This window comes from Micropterus dolomieu, linkage group LG12, assembly GCF_021292245.1.
Source record: "Micropterus dolomieu isolate WLL.071019.BEF.003 ecotype Adirondacks linkage group LG12, ASM2129224v1, whole genome shotgun sequence".
Taxonomy (NCBI): domain Eukaryota; kingdom Metazoa; phylum Chordata; class Actinopteri; order Centrarchiformes; family Centrarchidae; genus Micropterus; species Micropterus dolomieu.
This window is the reverse complement of record NC_060161.1, coordinates 14,988,111-15,011,001: the sequence shown is the minus strand read 5'-3', so window position 1 is coordinate 15,011,001 and position 22,891 is coordinate 14,988,111. Positions and strand designations below refer to the sequence as shown.

Below are 22,891 nucleotides of genomic sequence, written 5' to 3'. Positions count from 1 at the left end.
AAAGACTTCAGCCTTCTGTGGAGGAATCTCCACAGAAGACATCTCTTAAGAAGACATCTGGACTTGATGTTATTGCCTATTTACACATCTAGCTGACACGGAGCAACATTAGCTTTAATTTGTGTTTTAGGTGACTTGAGAATATTCACCCTCCACTCTCCAATGCCTGAGGGTAATATCTGGCTGTTGGGTGCTAAATGTTCCTCTAAGCTAGTAGCTAACATTGTATGCAGGAAGAATACAAACCAGTTTGTTTATTACAGCTTTTTATGGAAAACAGCTGCCTGCTGCTGGAAACTACGTTGATGATAGTGGTGAGACGGAACCAAAATAGTAAAGTTGCGGCAATGAGCTTATAGAGGCGAGGAACTTATTATGCTTGTAGAGCTGTGAGGCCGTGTTGTCAGTTGTCAGGGGAACTGCAGAGTTGGGAGATTATTCTCTGTAGGTTAGTCACAATGAGTGACCCATTTCACATTGTTAATATGAGAAGATTGATTAGTTCAGCTTTAAAGAAAAAGAGAAATCGGTATGAATGTACAGCAGCCAATCGGTACATTGCTTTACAAGAGTAAAAAGGATTTTGCAGTTTCACATATCTCTTTGAGATCTATTTGCATTTTGTGAGCGATTGTAATCAAGAGTTAAACGCAGTTTACTGTAACGTCTTGCTGAAAGACTGACATTAGCCACAATACAGAACCAGTGATCTTTTGATTGGTCAGGTCAGGTCAGACCCTTTCCCACCGCAATCACAAAGCTATTTAATAGCCTCAGTGTTTTCTCGATTTCAGCAGGCCCAAATGATTCAAGCCCTTTGGGATACTGAATTGACCTTTTCATGCTGTTTCACCAGATATAAAATGCTTGGAAATCTGACTAATCCCCTGTTTAGACAGCCGTGAAATTTGTCCCAGCGTAACACTGTTGATACAGCATGATACATCCCCTTGGTGTGACCATTCAGATGTTCAATCAAGCCTCAGCTGAAACGGGTCCTTGGTGAATGTTTGGAAGAGGACATACACTCTTACCATAGTGCATTTCAGTGACTTGTTACACCAAAGGGCCTTCTCATTGCCATTCTCATTTTGATTGGGAAATCAATATTTTCAATGTTAATTAAAGGCCTGACCCCAGCAGGAGCAGCATGATGGGACAAAGCTTTTGCATGGGTGTCCTCTTTCTTTCAATCAACAGATAAATGATGCATTACAGACTACGCAGAACATTGTCATTTACAACGCCTCCATTTAAATATGCCCATTAAAGAAACTGGAAATTGGGTAGAGATTAATGTCAGCAGTGTTATTTATGAGCCACACACTGGATCAATACAAGCATGACATGACTGTCTTTTTCTTGACAGGAAAAAAAAACTTTCTTTTGCACAGACCTACACAAATGTAGTAACCCAAAGCTAAATGCACTCAGATGGATATTACATTAGTTTTGCAGGTATTTGGCAATTTGAATCCAGAGATCAAAGCAGCAGAGACCATGATATCCTGACTTCAAGCTCCAAAAAAACTGGATCCTACATTTCCCATAGTGCAACCAAAAGCATAATTTTGGTAACTGGTAAATGCCTGCATCTTTCAAACTCCTTGTTACCAGTTTATAAGATATCCCCACTATCACATAACTGTGACATCATCAGGGTTGGGTTGTCTGACTTTAGAAAGCTCCCTTGAGAATATATTATATAACTTTTTCTTACAGACTGAGTTGTATTCCTCCTGAAAAGTAAACTGACCTTTATGTATGAAACGTATTCATATTGAAACACATTGAGTCAAGTCATTTCCAGGTCAAACAGCACCAAATGGAACAAAAATGAATGAATTGGTCCAGGAGTTGATGTTTGCACAGTTGTGAACACATTGAATTAGGCCTATGCTGAACAAATCAGAACAAATTATTATTGTTGTCAAGTAAACTCCCCTCAGAAACATGCCCAAGAATAATACTGAGAATAAAAAGTGCTATTTAGGGTAAACGTTTGTTTAAAACTGTTTTTTTGTGTAGTTTTCCAAACTTTCTTTGGTCTCTGCTCATTATCTTGTTAATTCAAGTGTTCACACGACTGGCAACGTCACCATGTTAAGATTGAAAAGCGAAGAAGAATTCAGTCCTGTTCGTGACAGGCTCCTCTAATCATGCATGTGTCATCTTTGTGTCACAACTTTTGATCGATGCTGACAACAATGATCTAACAGAGGCAGGCATCAGAATGTTCTGTTTTGCCAAATATTTGCTTATTCCTAGGATATTTCATTTGATCATTTCTTCAGATAATTTCTAATTATTGGACTGTGACAGGCACACACAGGAAAATATGAGCATTTGTGTTGTGTATTTGAAGTGGAAATGACTTAGAGAATTATAGTAGATTAAATTAAGCTTGTTATTACACAGTAAGCGATCATCTCTGTGCTGACGGTGTCCTTTATTGTGCCGTGTGACCTCTTTATTATGTCATATATGATAAATATCTTTTAAGGGACGAAGCTAAAAAAATCAGTTGCACAGTGAACCTGCTTAAAGGAGACCTATTATACTGCTCGTCATATATTGTTGTTCTGTGACTCCTGTATGGCAGCTTTGCATGATTCAAAGTTAAAAAACAAAAATAAATTCTGTCTTATAATGGCCCTTAATGTTGGTGTTCATTTCAGCCTCTGTCTGAAACAAGTGCTAGATACTTCTCTCTCTTTAAGGCCCCCCCTCTCAAAGCTTTTAGCTCAAAGGATCGGCGTGCCTGTAGGCTCTTAGTCTTGTATTCAGATATAGAGGTTCTATGCATCCTAAAATTAAACTATATATAATAATGTTATACTTAAAACTATATGAGGCTCCAGCTGTCAGAGTTAGAGAAATCAAGGGGGTATGTTCTAAATTTATTTTAGTTTTAGTGTGAACTTCCCTTTTTTATGTGTTTCCTTGCTGAGCTGTGATGGAGGGTAACACCAATAGGGAATTTTGTGCTAAAAAGAAACACCAAATTGATCTGACCAGTTCAGGCTACTGAGGCCTGTTATTAGCTCCAGCTGAACATATCAATGCCTCATTTCCTTTTTTGCAAATAATGAGGGAGCAGCTGTAGACGGTGCTTCTTGTCCACTTGTTGAAGTGTTATCAAAATACAGTGAATTTGCCATTTAGAACAAGGACGGTGGAATTTGTCAGTTACATTGGAGGTGATTTAAGAACGACCACAAACTGTTGCAATGTAAAAAAAAAAAAAAGAAAAAGGGAGAAAAAGTGAACCTGTCCTTTAAGGTTACAGATATCTGACGTGTCTTTCCAGTCACCAGTTAGTTAGCAGTAAGTAGTTGATGAGTTACTTTAACTTTAGCTTGCAAATGCAAATATAAAGCAGGGCAGAGGCTAATTCCTCAGCTGACTCAATCCAAACATGATTACATACTGCGGTCCATTTGCTAATTGCTAAGCATTTAGTGAAATAAGTTTTGTAATTTTGAAACATATCCTCAACTTTAATTGACTTAAGACTTTCTCAGCATCAGTAGAAAAGACACTCTTCTGCATTGCTTCATTTGCCAGTCAAGTTTTATTTCATCTTTGAGAAGAAAAAAAAGACAGAGAAAAGAAAAGTTTGGTCTTTGTAAACATCTACATTGTTTTTCATGTCATGTCATTTTCAGCTTTTAAAAATACTTTACTCTTTACTACGACATTTCCAACATCAACACTGTATTCAGAATGATTTTAATCATGCATTGACGCACTCATGGACGGAATGATAATAAGAAATACACACATCCACACACTCACACACGCGCACACACACACACACACACACACACACAATAAAAAGGAGAAGAGCACACTCAGTGTAATGTGTTACTATACTAACTTGCTGTTCTGCTTTTTTTATGAGGCTCTTTTTTACGAAACAAATCACTGAAACAACATGGAACAATGGAAACAAATGTAGCAAGTACAATAATATAATAATAAAATAATAAAATTTATGGAAAAATCAAAATACCAGATGTTTATATCAAAAGCACTTTGTGACCTCATAAATAGGGCTGCATGATAATAAAATGAATTAATGAATTAATTAAACTCATTAATTAAATGAATTAATAAAATGAAGAGTATAAAGTGATAAAATATATAAATATTTATAAGGTAGACAGCAATAGAGTGGCTAACAGTAGAGAGAGAGAGAAAACAAGATACAAAATAAAGAAACACAGATGAATAAATAGTGGTTGATTAACTCACACACACACACACACACACACACACACGGTTTAGATTTACAAAACTGAAATGTGTCGCAGTACAAATCACGTGTTTCATGTAAAGACTGGCTCTTTACCAACCTCATCAGTGTTATTTTTGTATTGAGAAACCAAATCCTTTACATTACATCTTTACATTTATCAAAGCATACAACAGCATTGAAGAATACCTTATCACTGTGTGGGGATGAGTCATCAGGCTGTAGCTAACAATGAGGACATGGAAGCCATGTCCATTTTTTCTGGAAATTTGGGCTTTTAGCAAATTGAGGGGAGTGACATTCAGCAATTAAAAACATAGAGGGTATTATTTGACTAAATTAAATTGCTAGAGCTGAGACTAGATACTGGCACCGATAAGATGTCTTTAAAAGATTAATCAGTTAACTGAAAAAAATTAAACATGAAAAACACGAATAATTAAAAATAAGTTTTGGTGTATGGTAGGTTTAAGGTACGTTGAGGGGCTTGGTTGAGCCTTCAGCTTTACCGGAATACAAATACTTACAAACAAAGAAATAATCGTTATATTTCAAACTCAGATACAGATAGAGATGTTTGTATACACACACACACACACACACACACAAATATGCACAGCCAATAAACCTAGCAACCATGTACCTTACAGAGGTAAGTGGAGGAAATAAATAAATTTCAGTTTTCATCTCAGGCCACCACTGTAGTCATTTTCAACTCTTCCAAGTTAAAATGTAACATTACTGGGAAATTTGTCTAGTTTTTGTCACACATCTTGTTAATAGACTGTACCAAGTATGTGTGTGTGTGTGTGTGTGTATGGGATTGATATTGATCTTCTGTGTTAATGCATGTCCAGCACATGCGTATAAATAAAACACCTTATGTCCGCACTTCAGAGGATGTGGATGTGAAGTCAGAAACAGTATGACTGTTACTCACATACTGTACGCACCACACTTCTTCAGGCAAAGTGCCACCATCTATTTCCTCGTCTTGATCGACAGCCAGATCTATTATATATCTAATCTTATTTGACAGGTACAAACACACACACACCTGGCGAGGGAGAGTCCAAGGTACAATCAACAATATGGAGGGATTCCAATTTCCAGACATTGATTCTGTGGGTCAGGTTGTCATTCTAATTTATTAATCTAGTGTATGGGCTCCAGCCTGGGGACACACAGGGCGAACCCTTAATAAGGAGATTACAACACCAGACGACATGCACAAACATGCTCACACAAAGGCATAAAGATCTACACACAATGCAAACAAGTAGGAGGCACAAGGAACATAATGTAAAATAAACACATTTGTTTAAAAAAAACCATCTGAATAAAATGAGTTAAAATCCACTCGCAGAGAAAAAAAATTGTGAATGAGAAACTATATTATCACATTCACTAGAAGAAGGGCAAGCAGACAACGTGAGAAACATCAGAGAATGTCACACACACACATAACATCTCATACACACATGCACACGTCTCACACTCACAAATCTCACAAACACAACGTCTCACACACATCAGCAACAGTCAAGAAGACAACAGCTTGCAGATAGATGGTCGCTAAGCAACAGGCAAGAGACTAAAAATATGGTTGCATTTTTTCACTCACTTAGAAAGCACACACACACACACACACACACTCTCAGCCATCCTCCAGCAAGGATTATAAACCTTTAAAAAGCCTACATTTCTAAATCGGTACCAGTATTCTTGTGTTCCTGTGGCGTCAGCAGCACTATTATCCTGCCCACTCATTCTTAAACTGGCAACTGTTACAGAAGCTTAAGTCATTGAGAAACAGACATCAGCGTCGCCAGGAGCCATGCCGACGTGCCAGTCATGCCCAAACTGGCAACTGGCTGATGACCTCCGTCACGGTGGGTTCACTCCTACATTGTAAGATACAGTGCGCACTACAGAAATGACTAAGGAAATGGAGACAATGAAATGATCTGGATGGTAAGTCAGACAGTTTTGGGTGGATGATACAGATTAAAACACCATGTCAACGAGCATCCGGGGCTTTAGCTACGACCGAGGACACTGAGGTCATATCCTTTGTATTTTTTCAGGGAATTTTAGAGATTTTAATACACAACCTAGAATAGAAAAGCATTCATGGTGGGTACTCTGCGGTCTGATTCCAGTGTTTTTAGCTATATTAGTGTTGTGGCTCTAACGATGACAATGTTGGCTGTTCGGTCCACCCCTTTCAAGACCGACATACTGTATCTCCACAGCTATTGGACAGACTGTCACGACATTTTGTACAAACATTCACGTTACCAAGAAGATGAATCCTTTTGACTTTGGTGATCGTCTATCTTTTCCATCTAGTGCCGCCATGAGTTTGAAATTTTTGATCTGGAGTGAACTGTCTAGACAAATATTGGATGAACTGCCTTGAAATTTAGTACAGGCATTCATGCTGACTTGTAATCACTTTCAGGTAAACATTTCAATGAGTTCAGTACTTTGGTTTATGACAAAATGACTTCAAAACAAATGACATTCTCGTGAGCCTCAGGTGTAAATAGTACTAAATATTTTACCTGCTAAACCTCAGCATGTTAGCATTATAGTATTGTTAGCATATTAGCATTAGCCGCTATGCCTAAGTGAAGTCTCTTCTCATTTCTCTATTTATTCAGTTATCTGTCCAAACCTTTCTTTTGGGGTTTGACAAACTTTTCTGTGGAGGAGGCTTGCGTTTGGAGGGACTCATGACCTTAGTGCCTCTAAAATCTTGACTACAGCCCAGCAAGCACCTAACATGCTGGGCATGCTCTGGGCATGCCATTGTGTCTAATTTCTAGACAGCAAAATTAAATATTTTCAGCCAAGAAATATCCCTTTTTAAATAGAGCAAGAGCATCATGGTAGGTGGCCAAACTCTATCAATGAATCTCAGCTGAGCTTGTCTGAAATCAGCTGATAAGAGTAACTCTAAAGGAGTTTAAGGAATCAGAGAAGCTTTCACCTCTGCTTTCACTGCTTTTCTACAATGAAAGTTTGAAATATTTCACCTTCTCTTTTCCTTTACAGCTGTCAGAAAGTGCAGGGAACTGGTGTGGCATTTAAAATGTCACATTTGAGGGAAGGGGGAACACATACAGGCATTTTCACCCAAGCAAATCAATGCCACTCTGCTCCAAATCACCACTTATCTTCCATTTGTACAAGCACTGACCTTAGCAAAGGCTGCCTCGGACAAGCTCGTGTCTGTTCAGCCTGCATGACTGAGCTGGCTGTGTGTGGCCTGCATTTACATTGGCCTGGAGGCAGCGGATAATTTGACCGTATTTAATAAGGCGGATGGTGGGCAAGTAAGTTGTTGTTTTCAGTCCCATTTTTCTCTTAGTGAACAAGGGGTATGACAAAAAGCCAAATTATTGTTTCCTCTCAGGATTTTTAGCTTACAAACAGGATTATGGGCAGTTGAGGGGGAAATGGTTGCAGAGGTTTTCCTTCTATGCTGTTTTTAACAAGCGGATTGCATTTAACAATCACTTGCACTGACAAGCCATATGCCATCCCTTCTGTCCAGCCCCTGGGCAGGGCAGGGGTATTAACACAGACATAATATAAATCTGGATTTGACACTTTCTCATACAGATAAACAACAACAAAATGGTTGATTTCATAGAATATGTGGCATTTTAAGCTATTCCGATATCGTACTTTCAAACACACCATGCCTAAATCAACAAACGTTTCACAAAAACAAAGTAAATAGCACAGCTTTCGATACAGGCTCATACCCATAAATAATACCAATGGTTATGCACATTTATCTGTAGTGATTAAATTTTTACCAGTCTTGTTAACTAGACCTGGCAGCTTGTGGGACTACAATGGCTGCAAGGCTTGAAAATGAATGGTGATCTGCGACTGTTCTTCTATTAAATCTTTGGATAACAGAGACTTGTGATTTGTGTACAAAGAAATTTCCCAACATTACATCTGCTGCAGAACAGACACGTGATATTTCAGAGCTGCCGTACATTTCCCTCAGAGCATTTGTTTCCTCTCTCTGTCTGTGAGTCATCTCTGGTTTTGTATTCCCCCCCCCCCCCCCATGTGATGGACCGACTTAAAATGTGTCCTTGAACTGCGTTTCAGAGGGAAAAAGGATGGATCTTTCCTTTCCTCCACCAGGGTTTCCCTTACAAAGAGGGTGACTTCACATACATTAAATATCAGTGTTTTCTCACACACATCAAGAAAAGTTTCTTATATTATCATGTACAATTAGAAACACTGGGTATGGTCACAGTTTTGATTTGTCGTCAACAACACTGTCATTGCTATCATCTTCTTAGCTGTTGTCGAGGTCACAGCCAGCCTTTTGATTGGTCCTACCTTTGTCTTGTTCATTGATGTCTCTTGGCGTGACATCCTTTCATGCTGGACTCTGGCTCTGCTTGTTCACATGTTTGTTTCCCAGCCATTTAATGCAACTTGAGAGTGTAAACAATGTACCTCGCGATGTGTAGTGCACAATGTTTCTTCATTGCAAGAAAGACAAGTTTTACTAGGTGGACTGCTTGCTTGTTCTGTGCCTGATTCTCCAGACACTAGACATTTATAATCTTCCCTCTGCTTATCAAACATTTCCTTTGTGTCTCCATCCCACTTTTGAAATATCTTCCAGGTGCTGATCCAACATCTTGATCTTCCATGTAACATCCCATCTTCCAAACAACCTGCTTTAACTTTCTTTATCTCTATCTCTTCATAATATATTTTGATGTCTATTTTTTTGTTACAATTGCACGGTAACAACATCAACACATGACGCCATTGAAGAGTTTAGAAAAAAAAGGTCAGGGTACGTTTCCTTCATGGGATAAACGAGGCTATTAAGTGGCGTAAAAGGAGAGAGACTTGGCATTGGCTCACTTAAAAAGAAGGGTAGTTGGTGGTGACTACAGCGTTTCATTATCACAACTTTGAGACAATTCCTACAGGGGAGATAAGTGTAAGGCAAGAGAGAGGGACAGAGGAGTGTGTTCAGTCTGCAGAGTATTTGTAGGAAAGGAAGGGTACAGTATCTGTGTGTGTGTGTGTGTGTGTGTGTGTTGTACCATGGAAGGACTGTTTCGCACACTGTATTCAAGACGAGAAGGAAAAAAGACCACGACAGAAAAAAAAGAAGCTTGTTCTGTTTTCGTATTGCCTGTTCGCCCGCAAGATAGTGAGTGGTCCTCCACTGCAGATTCACCTGAGGGCCCCAAAGTGTGTGTGTATGTTTGTTTGTGTACAGTTGGGGGAAGAAGAGTTTAAAGTAATAAATCACTGTTAGTATTAGATTGAGTTCAGTGGGTATAATGGGAGGATCCACCGTTCCCGCGACCACGAGATACAGTAAAGATGGAGGGGGAGAGAGAGAGAGAGCGTGAGGAGGAGTTGTCGAATATTTTTTCCCCATCTACTCTACTTCTTTTACTTTATTCAGTGTTGTCTTTTCAATGGTCCCTTCATAGACGTTTCTCTAGTTTTGTTTTCCACATCTATCACTGACTACGTTTACATGCTGTCAATATTCGGGTTATGTTCGGGTTAAGGTCACTATTCGGGTTTGTGAAACATTCGGGATAACCCGTTTACATGCGTAAGCAGAGAGAGTTACTCCTGTATACATGGAATTTGTAATCAATTGGCACTACCCCGATGTAAACGGCGACGCACGGTTAACGTCTGGACGTACGGACAACCTTAAGACGCAATATGCGTCATTTCCGATTTTTTCGGTCACCTTCTTATAAATGTCAGTGTCTCTGTACTTTCTACCGTCAACAAAAGACATTATATTCATGTTTTTGACAACATGAATTAAAAAATTGGTTTCCTCCTCGCTCCAGAAGTACGGTGCTGTGCTGCGTCTTGCCATGTTTACCTCGTTTACTTCCGTATACTGCACGCGGGTTTGGCGCATACAAGAAGTTCCTCTACTCAAAAGACCAAGATTCCTTGCGAATGCGCAGAACGCAAATCACTATGGGGATATGCCGATACGCGTTTACATGACCAAAAATTTGGGTTAAAAAAGGGGTACCCCAGCTATAATATCCCGGTTTTTAAAATCCGGGATATGAGCATATTCGGGTTTTTGCCGGTGTTTACATGGCCGTTCGCGACCGGGTTATTGCTAATATCCCGGTTTTAAATGGGTTATTGGCTGCATGTAAACGCAGTCATTCACCCTTATCCTTCCTCTTCACCTTTTGTTTCACCTTCTGAGCCCAGCTGATTGGCAGCTCTCACTTCTGCTCTTCTCCTCTACCTTGGCAGTATACTTGAACATTATCAGCCTTTTATTAACTATTAAACAGTGTTGTCCACTGGTGATGATGGATGATTGAGGCAACTACATAAAATAGCTCTTTAAAACCTGCATTGCAAATTTTCATTACTGCTTAAAGTTCATTAATTATAAATTCAGAGCCTGTATGTATCCCAGAAGTTTCTTCAGCATTGGATCAATGGTGGGTCTCCTTTCTTTAAAGAGGTGCAAATGCTAAAAGTAAAATGTTTGGATATAATTGGAGAGTTTTAGTGTTTCATAATAATACACACTGTTTTTCAGGACAAAGGGGAAAAAAATCAGTTTGAAAGACTGAAAACTGTTTTGGACTTTACGGAATTTAATCATCTGCAGCCCATAAAAAGTATCAGAATCGGCCCATTCTCCTTGTCCCGTCCCTCTCTTTCTCTCTCTCTCTCTCTACATATTGGCAGTGGGTCTCTCTCCCTCCCCTCTGCTCTCCATTTAAAACGCTGGTAAATGGCAGTAGGCCTCCAGTGAAGCCAGCAGGATGTAAAGCAGCCACAGCGAGATGAACATCAGCGACGTTAGCAGCTTACAAGTCCGCGGCCCACCCAGCTCTCCGCCAGCCACCGTTGCCCGCCGCCGGTACAGCAGTGTCATCACACACACCATGGCCAGGATGGTGAAGAGGGTGACGGAGAAGGCCAGGTTTCCTGGGTCCACCTTGAACGCTTTGCCCTTGGAGCGCCAGACGACTGCAGCGATGGTCCACGCCACGCCGATGCCAAGGAAGACGTTGACAGCATTGGAGCCGGTGACGTTCCCTATGGAGGCATCAGCGTACTGGTCCTGGATGGCGGCGACCTTGCTGGCGAATGTGTCTGTATGAGAAAGACATAAATTTTACAGTAATTTTAAAGCGTTGTCATCTTTGATGTCATATTTTTAAACTGTTCTTGTTCTGGGACTCACTTAAATGACTCTTATTCTTACATTTGTTAATGATTTATGTTTAAAACCCTTTTAGCATTTTTAAATCACACAAACAAGGACAGCAATGGAAATATGAAAACATAAAGACCAGGCAGGAAAAGTCAACCTGAGGTCAAATAATGAAAAGCAACAATATGAAAAAGTATGGAAAATCGAAATCTTTTGTAAATGTCTTTCTCACAAGCCACAGAGGAAACAATCTCAAGGTAACATACGTATGAGTATGAAACCAGAGTTGTAGAAAAATCAAGGTATTTGGCATCATCGACAGGCCAGTTTGTCTAAAAGATGTCAGTATTTGTGGAAAGAATTACACATTATTACACAGAATTAATGGATGACTCTTAGAGACAGAGAAAGACAGGCGGGGATAAACAATACATAGGTCGACAAGGAAATCGTCCATTGACAAACACTTTGCAACCGCAAAACCTACGCTGAGAACGGCAGAAACGCATTGAGGACATCGGATGAGAAAAATCATTGTGACACAGGCTAAATATGCAGGTTTAAAATCTGGCATTTTAGACCACAACAATCACAAAAAACCCCCGCAAAATCCTGGAGGAACTGATAATTGATAGAAAACAGCAAGGAGAGCAAACAAGGGGAAGAGACTTTGAAGAGATGGAACTTAACTGCGAAAGGCATCACAAAAAAATTGGGGTGCCAACCAAACATAGGTTTAAATGTTAGAAAATCTGCTTGTCCATATAAAGTTGTACTAAAACCTGATTCAACAAACTGCACAGGTGCTCTATCTTCTGCATTTCTCACCTTAAAGAGACATTCTATTTTTTCAACCCGGGTCTTATTCACACATTGGGTCTGACTGGCGGCTCATGCTAAACTTGCACTCACCACCTCCATTGTAGAAATTCAGGAAAACACAACTCTGGCATAACCATATTTTGGGGCAAGCAGAGCGAGCCAGAGATTTCAAAACTCACATTTTACACGAATCATTGTTTGGCTCTGAGTTGAAAGTAACCACAGAAATAAGCCCCCTGAATTAGCTGTTGTAGTGAACTGCATAGGAATCTACTTCATGGGCAGCAGAATGTTTCTCATAAAAACAATAAAATGATAATTAGGCCTATTAATGTTTGATATTAGCAAAGGTAGTTTGCTAGTTGTCAAACCAAACAGCTAGCAGGCCAGCTGGTTGCTCGGTTAACAGATTCTTATTTAGCAATAATAGCTAATCCAAGGATGAGGACACTTTCATTTTGACGAGCATTTATGTTAAATTTAAGTTTATCTGAAAAGGAGTTTGGTTGCTTGCCATGATATCTATGTTTTGCCCGAGTTGCATTCCACAAATCTCTACATCAAAGGTGGAGAGTGCAAAGTTTGCATGCCCCGTAGTCGCAACAGCCACAGTTAAGACTTTCAGTTACATTCCCTTGGTTTATGTTTTTTTTCTGTAATCCACCGTTGCAGGTTGGCACCTAAGATAGAACAGTAATTAATGCTGTAAAATGCTGTATGTGTATGTGAGTGACGCTCAACATTTGAGGAGAAATTGGGTGAAAAGCGCAGAGACTGTACAACTGGGCTGGCAGGGAACGCCAGGGAAACAGCTGCCAAATATTGTACGCCTGCAACGGCTTATTTCTATTTTTAGACGGGCTGGTGAGATGAGCCTCAATTCTCATTTGAATGTCAGCGAGATTAGTTGAAATTCATATCCCAACATGAAATAAATCCTTCAAACTTTCTTGGGAGAGATGAATTGTAATCCTGCTGGTAACAAACCACACAAAAAGAAATGAAAATTTTGCGTGTGTTGACACACAAGCACATTGAGGGTTTGAATCTGAATCATGAAATTGCACATTATTGCCTCCACACATGTACACACACTGTAGTAACTAATGCAGTCAACACAGAAGAGGTTCATACCCAAATTTAGAAACCCACTGCATCATATACTGTACATTAACCGAGTTTGTCAATCCCCCCCACCCCAGTGGTGAATTACCCTGTGTAATGGGAACTCCAAACATATGTAATCCTAGACTCAGTGAGACTCAGTGAGATGTGTGATGTGGCACTGAATCTGTGTAAACGTAACAGTTGAAATATCTCTGTCCTCTGTGTTATCCAGACTTCAGGGACAATGTGTCTCTGTGGGATGATATGATTGACCCTGAAGCTGGATAAATAACAGGCTCACTCAGCTCTCCTCATTCATTTGAGTGTACATGCTGTGAGTCCTTCTGCAGAAGACTTGAATAAAATTCACAGAAAGACAAGTGTATGTTATAGAACAAGATCTGTCTTTTCAGAAACAGTGCAGCCTGATTCCAGACCTCTGAACAGCTGCACACACCTCAGATTTTTTCAGCAAATACCAACCAGGTAACAGATGAAACTATGACTTATGTCCGCAAACTAGCTATGTCAAGTTAAAGGAGCTCTACGGGGATTAGTAGTTGTAATCCCTTAAGTAAATAATGTGTTACTGCCCTCCAATGGTCAGAGCCAGAAACATAACAGAAAACATTAGCTGCTGCTAGCAACCGCTACCACAGCTTCCAGTAGCCTGAAAGTGTCTTTGGCGTGATGGATGTCATAACGCTTACCAAAAAAACCCTGCCTAAAATGAATACAAAGTCAGACTTAATAATGAAGTATAATAAAGCGGTACTTACTACACAGTAACCGTGTTACTTTGCATAATGCACCGAATATAAAGTCAACAGTTGTCACATGGACTATTTCTTCAGCAGAAAGCTGTTTAAAATTCATATACCTTGGTTGCTGTGGTTGCAAAAAAAAAAAAACATTTAATTTCTAGGGGACTGACCCTTTAACAATCATGTCCTGTCCTGAATATGATACCAATTAAAGTCAAGACTTTAAACCAATGAGAATCCGTGATCTCTGCAGGGTATATCAAGCACAACTGATACTATTTAAATGGCACAGATTGTTACAAACAAGCTCCATAAACCTCTTAAACTGTGAAAAACATTTAGTAGTTCACAGCGTTCAAGCCAAGCCTCCGATCAGCATTTGCCCTCTAATTGCCTGAATCAACAAATCTGGTGTAAATTGGCTGGGTAATCCTCGTGTGTGTCTCCGAAGTAATAAAGCAGAAATGCTTTTATAAATCTTGAGGAGTGAGAAGGGTGCAAGTCAGACGGTGGGAATCACGAGAGAAGGTTAAGGTTAAGGTTAAGGAAAGTGTATCACAATTATACACAGACACAAGGGAGCACACACTCCCAGTGGAAATTAAAATGACCTGCGGGACTTGCTGCACGCAAACTTGCATCACCTCAGCAGAGCAAACACATTGCCACAATCACCCACACACACCTGGGTACCACAGCACACACAGGGCAAGAATGATGGATGATACAGTAGTGAAACCACAACATCCAACAAGGGGAGCGAGTGAGAGAGAGAGAGAGAGGCGTGAGGTAACACCAAGTCAGGATAATAAATTGACCGGAATGGGGCACAAGAGCAAGCGTAACAGATAAGTGAGGAGAGTGTGAGGGAGGAACAGATAGAGATAGAGAAACGAGGGAGAGAAAACAGTGAACGTGAGTGAGAAAGATAAAACAAAGGATAATGAAATAGATCCAGGACAGGTAAACATAAAAAGAAAAGGCAAGAAAAGCCTACAAATTAACATCATGTCTTGTGACAGGGAACACACACTGATAATGGATATCAAATACATGATGACAGCTTCCAAACCAACATGATATAGCTGCTGAAGGACTTTCCACAGAACTCGCTGCAAGCCATCAAAGTTCCCACTTGGAAGAGTAGCAAAGGAGCTATATAAATCATACAGAGGGGCAACAATAAAAAGGCTGACGAGAAGGAATGAAGAAAGGAATTGAATTAAAGCCCTGGGACAACGTGCGCCCTCAAGAGACAAGCTGATGCTGAAGGCTGTGATGGAGCCGGAATTTTACAATTCAATTTTGATTTCCAGCCAGCTTACTGAGGACGGCAGCAAATGAAATCAGATAGAGGAGAGAGGATCAGTCCTTGTCCTTTTATGTGTTTGTTTATTTGTCATAGCTGAAATTTGGGAAAATATGCATTTCATTTCATGTTTAGTACTGGATTTGTTTGGGAGAGGGACTTTTATTCTGGTTGCAAAAGAATGCTTGAATATTATGTAACATCAGTGAGAAAGTATGTATCATGACACAATTGTAAACTGATTGGCCTCCGTTACTCTACACACATCTAAAACCACTCCCGCTTACCAGGCACAGATGTTCCCAGCGCCACAAACACCACAGCTGTTACCGAGTCCTTCAGTCCTATAGTGCAGCCGAAGTGTGACGCCAGATCGCCGGTGACTGCCGTCAGGACACCGATAAGCGATATGGAGACAATGAAGCAGGCCCAGCCATTCCAGTACTCTGTGGGCGGGACGAAAGCGAACAGAACCTTCCAGAAGACGGTGAGGAAGTGCATGATGTAGTCGAAGCAGGACGGCAGCCGCTCCTCGCCGCTCTCCTCCTCGTCGTCGTCTCCTTTGGGTGCAGTGGGTGATTCAGACATTGAGGGAAGAGACAGAAAGAGAAGAAGAGCAGACAAACAATTGAAAGAAGGAGAAAGAGAAAGATGAGTGGATACAGTTTGTATGCTGGCAAAGTCAAAGGAAGGAGGCAGAGAATCCATCTTAATGCAGTAACAATTTGAGGAAAGAATGCTTATTCACCTTCTTGTTGAGAGTTAAGCTGCCAGTATACTTCTTCAGAGTAGCTCGTCAGATGGTCGAATAGCTTCGGAAACCCCCCTCCCCACACCAAATCTGTAACTTTCCTAAACCAATAGTCCAACATTCACACCCACTTCACGTCGTGATTGGTGAAAGTATGCTGGGTTTAATTTTTTCTCTTTTTATTTCCACTAATACAATACCACTATTTGTAATGGTTGTACACAGTAGTACACACTTTTCATGTTTACAGCTGGGTGCAACACTACGAATACCTTCCAGGAGAGACTGTCTGAAAGTGTGCACCATATTAAAACAATAACAACTATAAACACATTAACACATTTGATTCCAACATGGTTAGATACCACATGGTACAAACTAGCTCTTTTTGAGCATAACCCAACCCAATAACAAGACTGATATCAATCTAATGGCTATCCGCTAACTATAGAGCTTGAACCAAGTGGTGATTAACTTAGCTTAGCATTAAGAATAAAAACCTTTTACCTGTCAACACATCTAAAGCTCACTAATTAGCATGTTCATACACAAACAGAAACATAAAAACAGCAAATGGTGGTTTTACGGGGAGTTATGTGCTATAGCTATTTCTTTCCGCCTTTTACCAAAAAATAGTACAGCGAGAACTCCGTTTTATTGAGTATAGTTTAAACAATGTTACAACATGTTCGTGAGCTTTAGAGATGTTAGTAGGAGTATCTTAAAAAACTTTGGACCAGTTATTATGCTAAGCTACGCTAAATGGCTGCTGACTGTAGCTTCACATATAGCATACAGAGAAGAGAGTGGAGAGAGGATCTTTTTATTTAACTCTCGGCAAGAAAGCTAATAAGCACATTTCCCTAAATGTCGAGTAAGTGTGTTTCTCTAAACCAAGACTAAAGCATACTTTCCCGTTCCCTGTAACGGCAATGAAACCTGCACAACTTAGACTAGGAATAGATAAAAACATAAATGCATGGAAAGGTTCCAAATAAAACGCTGACGCAAGACTTTTTCATCATCCATCATTTCAAAATTAAGTCAAGAACGATGTCAACCAAAACCTCTGTTCATAAATCAAAATGATCTGTTATGTCCTGTGTGTGTGTCTGTCTGTATGTGTTTGTGTTACCTGCGCTCACGGTAACAGCACTGACAAACTGCTCCCTCCAGCTGCTGCTTCCCACCACCAAGGCCAGGTTTGTCTTCTTGATCAACTTATCTACAGTACTCTGTACACACACACACACACACACACACACACAAAAGCAAACATGCAAGTGCATACAGACCAGGCAGAACAGGAAAGACACAACTGTCAAGTTCCTAATTCAATCTCAGCCACACAGAAAGGGAAAACGTTTTTTGTTTTTTTTTAAACCTCTCAATTAGCTCCCACACTGCAAATATACATTTCAAAAGTCAGTTATTTTATAACACTGACAATCTAAGACATACGATGTGCTAATTAATACAATACTCTGAAATCGGCTGTGACCCTCCCCGTGAAATCTTGGAAAAACCTGCAGGCAGACTGGGTGAATTCTTCTGTTTAAATCAGCGAGGAAGATGTTGATGCAAAACAGCTCTCGGCAGCTATAGAGCACCATCACTCATTCTCATAACTCGGCTGACAGGGTTTCCTGCATGATTTACAACTGAATAAATTGAAGACAACATTAAAAGAAGTACTGTATATTAGCACTCCTAATAAGAGAAACCATGTATGAATTCCAGTGTGGGGTGTTAATTAAGGGATGACAGATTTATAGAATAGATGCTGGACCCTGACACCATTACACCATTTCAGTATTGAACAGCAGTTAATAGAAGAACTAGCATTGCATGCACAGGCAAACTAAAGAGTGAGAAAGATAGATAACCTTGTCAGAACACCAAATAAGCTCATTTACTGCTCTCTGCACATGCACACGCACACATACAAAATGACAAATGGACAAATGAGCGAATGGAATCAGCAACAAATATACCCTGTATGATTGGTTGCAATTTCAAGATAACAACAACTGTGATGACCCATGGCTGAATTACAAACTGATCAAACGCATTTCTAATGTACAACATTATTAAATGACTAAGCCAGGGCCTGTTTTGTACTGAAACAAGATGACAGCTCACTTTGAATAAATCCTACGTTGTCTTTTGCATGTCTGCTTTCAAAATGACAAGCATCTCATTAAAGAGTCCATTACATGCTAACAAAATGAATCATTCCTCCTCAGGGCCAGGGCAGCTGACACTCACTTTAAATTGCTTTAGATAGAATTAGCATTTTAAGTCTGTTTACTTTTTAGGGGATACTTAATGCAGCTGACTTGATGATGGCTGCCAAAAAAGCTTTTTCAACAAGATTTAAAATCGTACTAATTATAGCTGCTGATACAAAATGAAAGACTTACATGATGCACACATTGCTGTTAATGGAGCCAACATGTGCACAAACAAACACACACTTACCTTGAACTCGTAGGACTCTTCTATGACCACCTCTACTTGTGTGTGTTCGCCCAGACTGGGACAGCCCATCTTGGCCACCTCTTCCTCCTCTGCTCCCACCAACGGCTTGTTCTCATTGGAGTCCCCTAGGAGACCACAGAGATGAATGGCTCAGTGGGCCAGTAGGATACGTGTAACTGTGCAGAGGTTATACAGTACAAACCCTAAGGAACCTAACTGACCCTTCGCTAAGCCACGCCCGCCTTAGTTATTGTTGCTAAGTCCAACAAACTGTCGGACCTGTTGGACTTTTATCACGGCGCTGCCACAGTCTATTACTGCACTCCCTGGAGAAATACTGGTAATGTTTTTAGAAAAAGCGATCTCAGGAAGAAGCGCTGTGATTGGCCACCTGTGTATTTGGGGCATGGCTTAGCGAAGGGTCAATTATAGGTACTCAATTTGTTTCATGCTACCGTCATGTCTACATTAACTTTTATTGTGAAATTTAGGCTACAGCCTCAGTATGTCCTCAGTATTTCCTGTGTGCAGGGCCACCCAGAAGAGGGGTAAAAGGGGAAAGCACACTAGGGCCAAGCTGCTAGGGGGCCCATGCAGTCCAGCACTAATGATGTTTATTCCAAATGTAACCAAATTTAATTTTGAACCAAAACACTCAACATTACTTAAAATAACACAAAATGTTGTTGTACACAACGTCAAAACATCAAAAGTGCACCGCATGCGGCAGGCCGTGTGTTTGTGTAGGAGATAGAGAGAGAGCACAGCATGCGTTGACATGAGCAAAGCAGATTTGCAGAGGGCCCATTTACTTTGATGTCATTTCTGTGGGCAGGCCTGCCTGTGTGGTAGGTTTCTGCTTGTTTTTTTATGAAAAAAGTCACAGATGCCATCCTCATTTAGTAAAAAAAAAAACAATGTATAATATGTGTCACTGAAAATGGGTCTGGAAATGATCAAATATATATCTGCAAACCTATTGGTTTGTGATTTTACTAACTGAAGCAGGCAAAGCCCTTCTCAGTGAAAAAAAGCCAAATACAGGTTTCATTCTGGCTATGGACCTGGGTCCAAAATCCATTACAAACCACTCTCAGTGCCACCTTGTGAAATATATTGTGTTGAATCACTGCTGCCCTTTGCATTTCATCTCGAAAATCTCTGGACCCTCCACTCATCAGGTTTGCTCACTTAAAATAACATGTCCATAACCGTGACAATTCAGCGTGGAGTCTGTGTGGATTTAAGTTTTCAAACTTTTTTAGTAAATCTCCTTTAACCTATGTCCAGTTGCTAAATTGAGGTCACTGTGGGGTCACTCATGTCATAGCCAGTGTGTGTGTGTGTGCAAATCAAAAACCAAGTCACAGAGTATGCATAAAAAAAGGAGCATCATTCATCTCTTGAATCTTCTGGAGAGACCATACTGACTATTTAATTGTCTGAGACATTTCTGAAATGTTCAGCTGCAAAGTGAGCAGTGATAAAAAACCTGAAAGCATCATTTACCCATTTTCACAACTGCAGATTTAGTTTTACAAACTGACCTCGTATCAGTACTGTTTATGCATTCAGCTTTTGCATTGCATTTCAACTCAAACCATGTACCATGTAGTGTTTCATTTGTCTGATTTTGCCAAGAGCAGCATAAATTGTTCTAATAGTTTTGCTGGGTTATCATTTTAAGAACGTGTGCAAGCAGTCGTGAACTGATATGCCACATGGGAAATCCAAGCTATTAACCACCCCATATTATTACAAATATTAATACCTACGGGGAATTTATATTTTCTCCGAATCAACAACCTTTCCATCTCTCCATTACCATATGTTCCACCATGCATCCCTCCAGTGATCCTTACGTCTCCTCACTCACTCTTCTCACACATTGACAGTCATTAATTAAGTCAGCTGTTATTAGTGTACACCTGCTGTAACTGAACTGTGTACTCTATGTGATACAGTATGTGTGTGGCTGAGTGTGCGTATGTGTGTAAATGTCATTCCACTTGCTATGACAGCGTTATAAAATCAATTCTATTTCCTCTGTAATGAAACATGCCCCAGGCTGTTGGCTCTTCATGTCTGACATCTGGCGTGTGGACCCTTACTGCACCAGGAAGAGTCTGTCACTGTGTCTACACAGGAGGCGTAGCGTGAGCAGTATGCTAGCAGAGCAGCAGCAGCTGTGCATCAGTGCTCCCTCTGTGTCTGCACAGGATGTGTTCAGGCCCAGTATTATGTGTAGGTTACCACCGTTTTCACAGCGCTCGGAACGGAACACGCAATCACTGTAATTGTGTGTAAAACCCAAGAAAATACACTTAAGGTGTAGAAATTTCAAAAACTACGGAAGCCCTAATCTGTTCCAGTTGGTAGAGAGCAAGACTCATAGTTGCAGGATTGTGTGTTAAATTTAAAAATAAATCTTTTACATAATCCTCTTCAACAAAGTTCTTATGAAGAGACTGTTGCTGGACTGTGTGCATCCCGGTGATTGGTCCACATCCATCAACCAATGGACTTTTCATTTCCCCATCATTCCTAGGCAGAGGAAATTCCTTCCTTCTCATTCAGGGGAATCCATTTAACGTTACACATTTCCTGACGGCTGTTTCCAAACCTTTGAAACAGCCATTGATAAATGTGTGATTGGATTCCCCTGAATCTATTCATAACAAATTTGCTGAAGAAGATAATAAAAAACACACAAAAGAAGATCATTGAGAGCAGGAGTCAAACACACAATCAAACGCACTGATTAGTGATCTGAAATTATTGTAAAGAAAAGCACCTGCCGACCCCTGTATTCAGCTATGGTTTGTTATCTCGAGAAAATGAGCCCGTTATCGCGGGAAAATGGAGTAAAAAAAAATTTGAATGGATGGTTGCTTAGGGCTTCTGTAAAAAAGCATAAAAGCATAGCATAATTATAACAAAAATAAATATAGGAAAGTTTTTTCTGTAGAAACTGTGAAGTAATCCATCCATCAGTATTTCTAAGTGGTGGACTGACATTTAGAGCCAAGCCACAAAGTGAGAGAGAGATGGTTCTGTACTGAGAAGGTTGAGAAGCAGTGTGTTAGTGGTTAGTTGTATGTATAGTCAGTTATCCCGTTGATGACACAAAATGCAAACACACAGTGCTGCAGTCAAGAATACATTAGTGAGGGAGAGAAAGAATGAACATGTATCTTTAAATTGAAAGGACACAAGGAAAGGTCCTCCACATTTATTTTGTCTTTTCTTTCATCTTGTAAGCTTTAAGTCTTGTGGAAATTCATTCGAACAGAACAAGCTGCAGGAACTACTTCATGGTTCTCTTGAGCCTTGAGTCACCTGCCAGAGATTAGCTGTCCGCCTGCTGTAATGAGCCTTTTAAAAGTTCAACTAAAGCTTCCGATGTTCTTAAAAAGTTGAAGGGCTTAGATGTTTCAGATTCATGGATTTCAGGGCTCTCTGCTAACTCTGTGGATTCAGAAAGTGGGAAACGGCAGGACAGAGCTGCCACTGAGGAAGGAACTTGATCAAAATAGTTCATTAGGCAGGAACAAACTGCAAGCTGTGTTCAAGATGCTCTTTTCTTGCTGCTTAGTTTACAGAATTATTTGCAATAATGACCACAGTCTATAGGTTGGAGACCGGCGAGATTCCTGGCTGCTAAGAGACAGGTGTGCAGGAGGGCTGAGAATCTTGTGGTGGTTAAATAAAGATCCTGTCTGTCACACTTTCCTTGTTCCTGGTCCCTCTCCTGTCTTCTTGATGGCCTCTCTGAACAGCCACACGCACACACACACACACACACACACATAAAAACACAAGATTGCTCACCGTGTTTCTGCCCTATCTCCAACAGAACGGGCTCCCCCAGCTCAATGACGAAGGCCTTGTTCTTCTCATACTCTTCATCATCGATAATCTTTACCTCGATGATCTTCCTGTTAAAAAGTGAAGAGAAAGATGAGCTCAGCGAGTGCATTCATGATAATTAACCTTTTCAGTTGTATGCTCGCCCTCATAATAAGGAAGTGTTCATAGCGAGTGTGAACAGTCTATTAAGACTCAGAGTCTCACCCTGTCAGGCTGTAATCTGTCTGAAATGACCTGATGAGCAGGTCATTTCTGGGGCTCACACACAAAGCACAGCTGCATGGGTGCGGACTGCCTCATT

The 22,891-nt window shown here is 40.3% G+C and overlaps 1 protein-coding gene across 1 annotated transcript in view; it reads right to left on the bottom strand.

The window, feature by feature from the left end:
• Positions 1-3,555: 3,555 nt before the first annotated feature.
• The window catches only part of slc8a4b (solute carrier family 8 member 4b), a 110,535-nt gene continuing 91,199 nt past the window's right edge, over positions 3,556-22,891 (bottom strand). Inside the window, exons 12-17 of the mRNA XM_046064820.1 lie at positions 22,552-22,658; positions 18,721-18,845; positions 18,126-18,161; positions 17,375-17,474; positions 15,776-16,048; positions 3,556-11,425 (exon numbers count right to left, since the gene is read on the bottom strand). Coding sequence (XP_045920776.1) covers positions 11,046-11,425; positions 15,776-16,048; positions 17,375-17,474; positions 18,126-18,161; positions 18,721-18,845; positions 22,552-22,658 — 1,021 coding nt within the window. The 3' untranslated portion in view covers positions 3,556-11,045. The remainder of the gene's footprint in view (positions 11,426-15,775; positions 16,049-17,374; positions 17,475-18,125; positions 18,162-18,720; positions 18,846-22,551; positions 22,659-22,891) is intronic.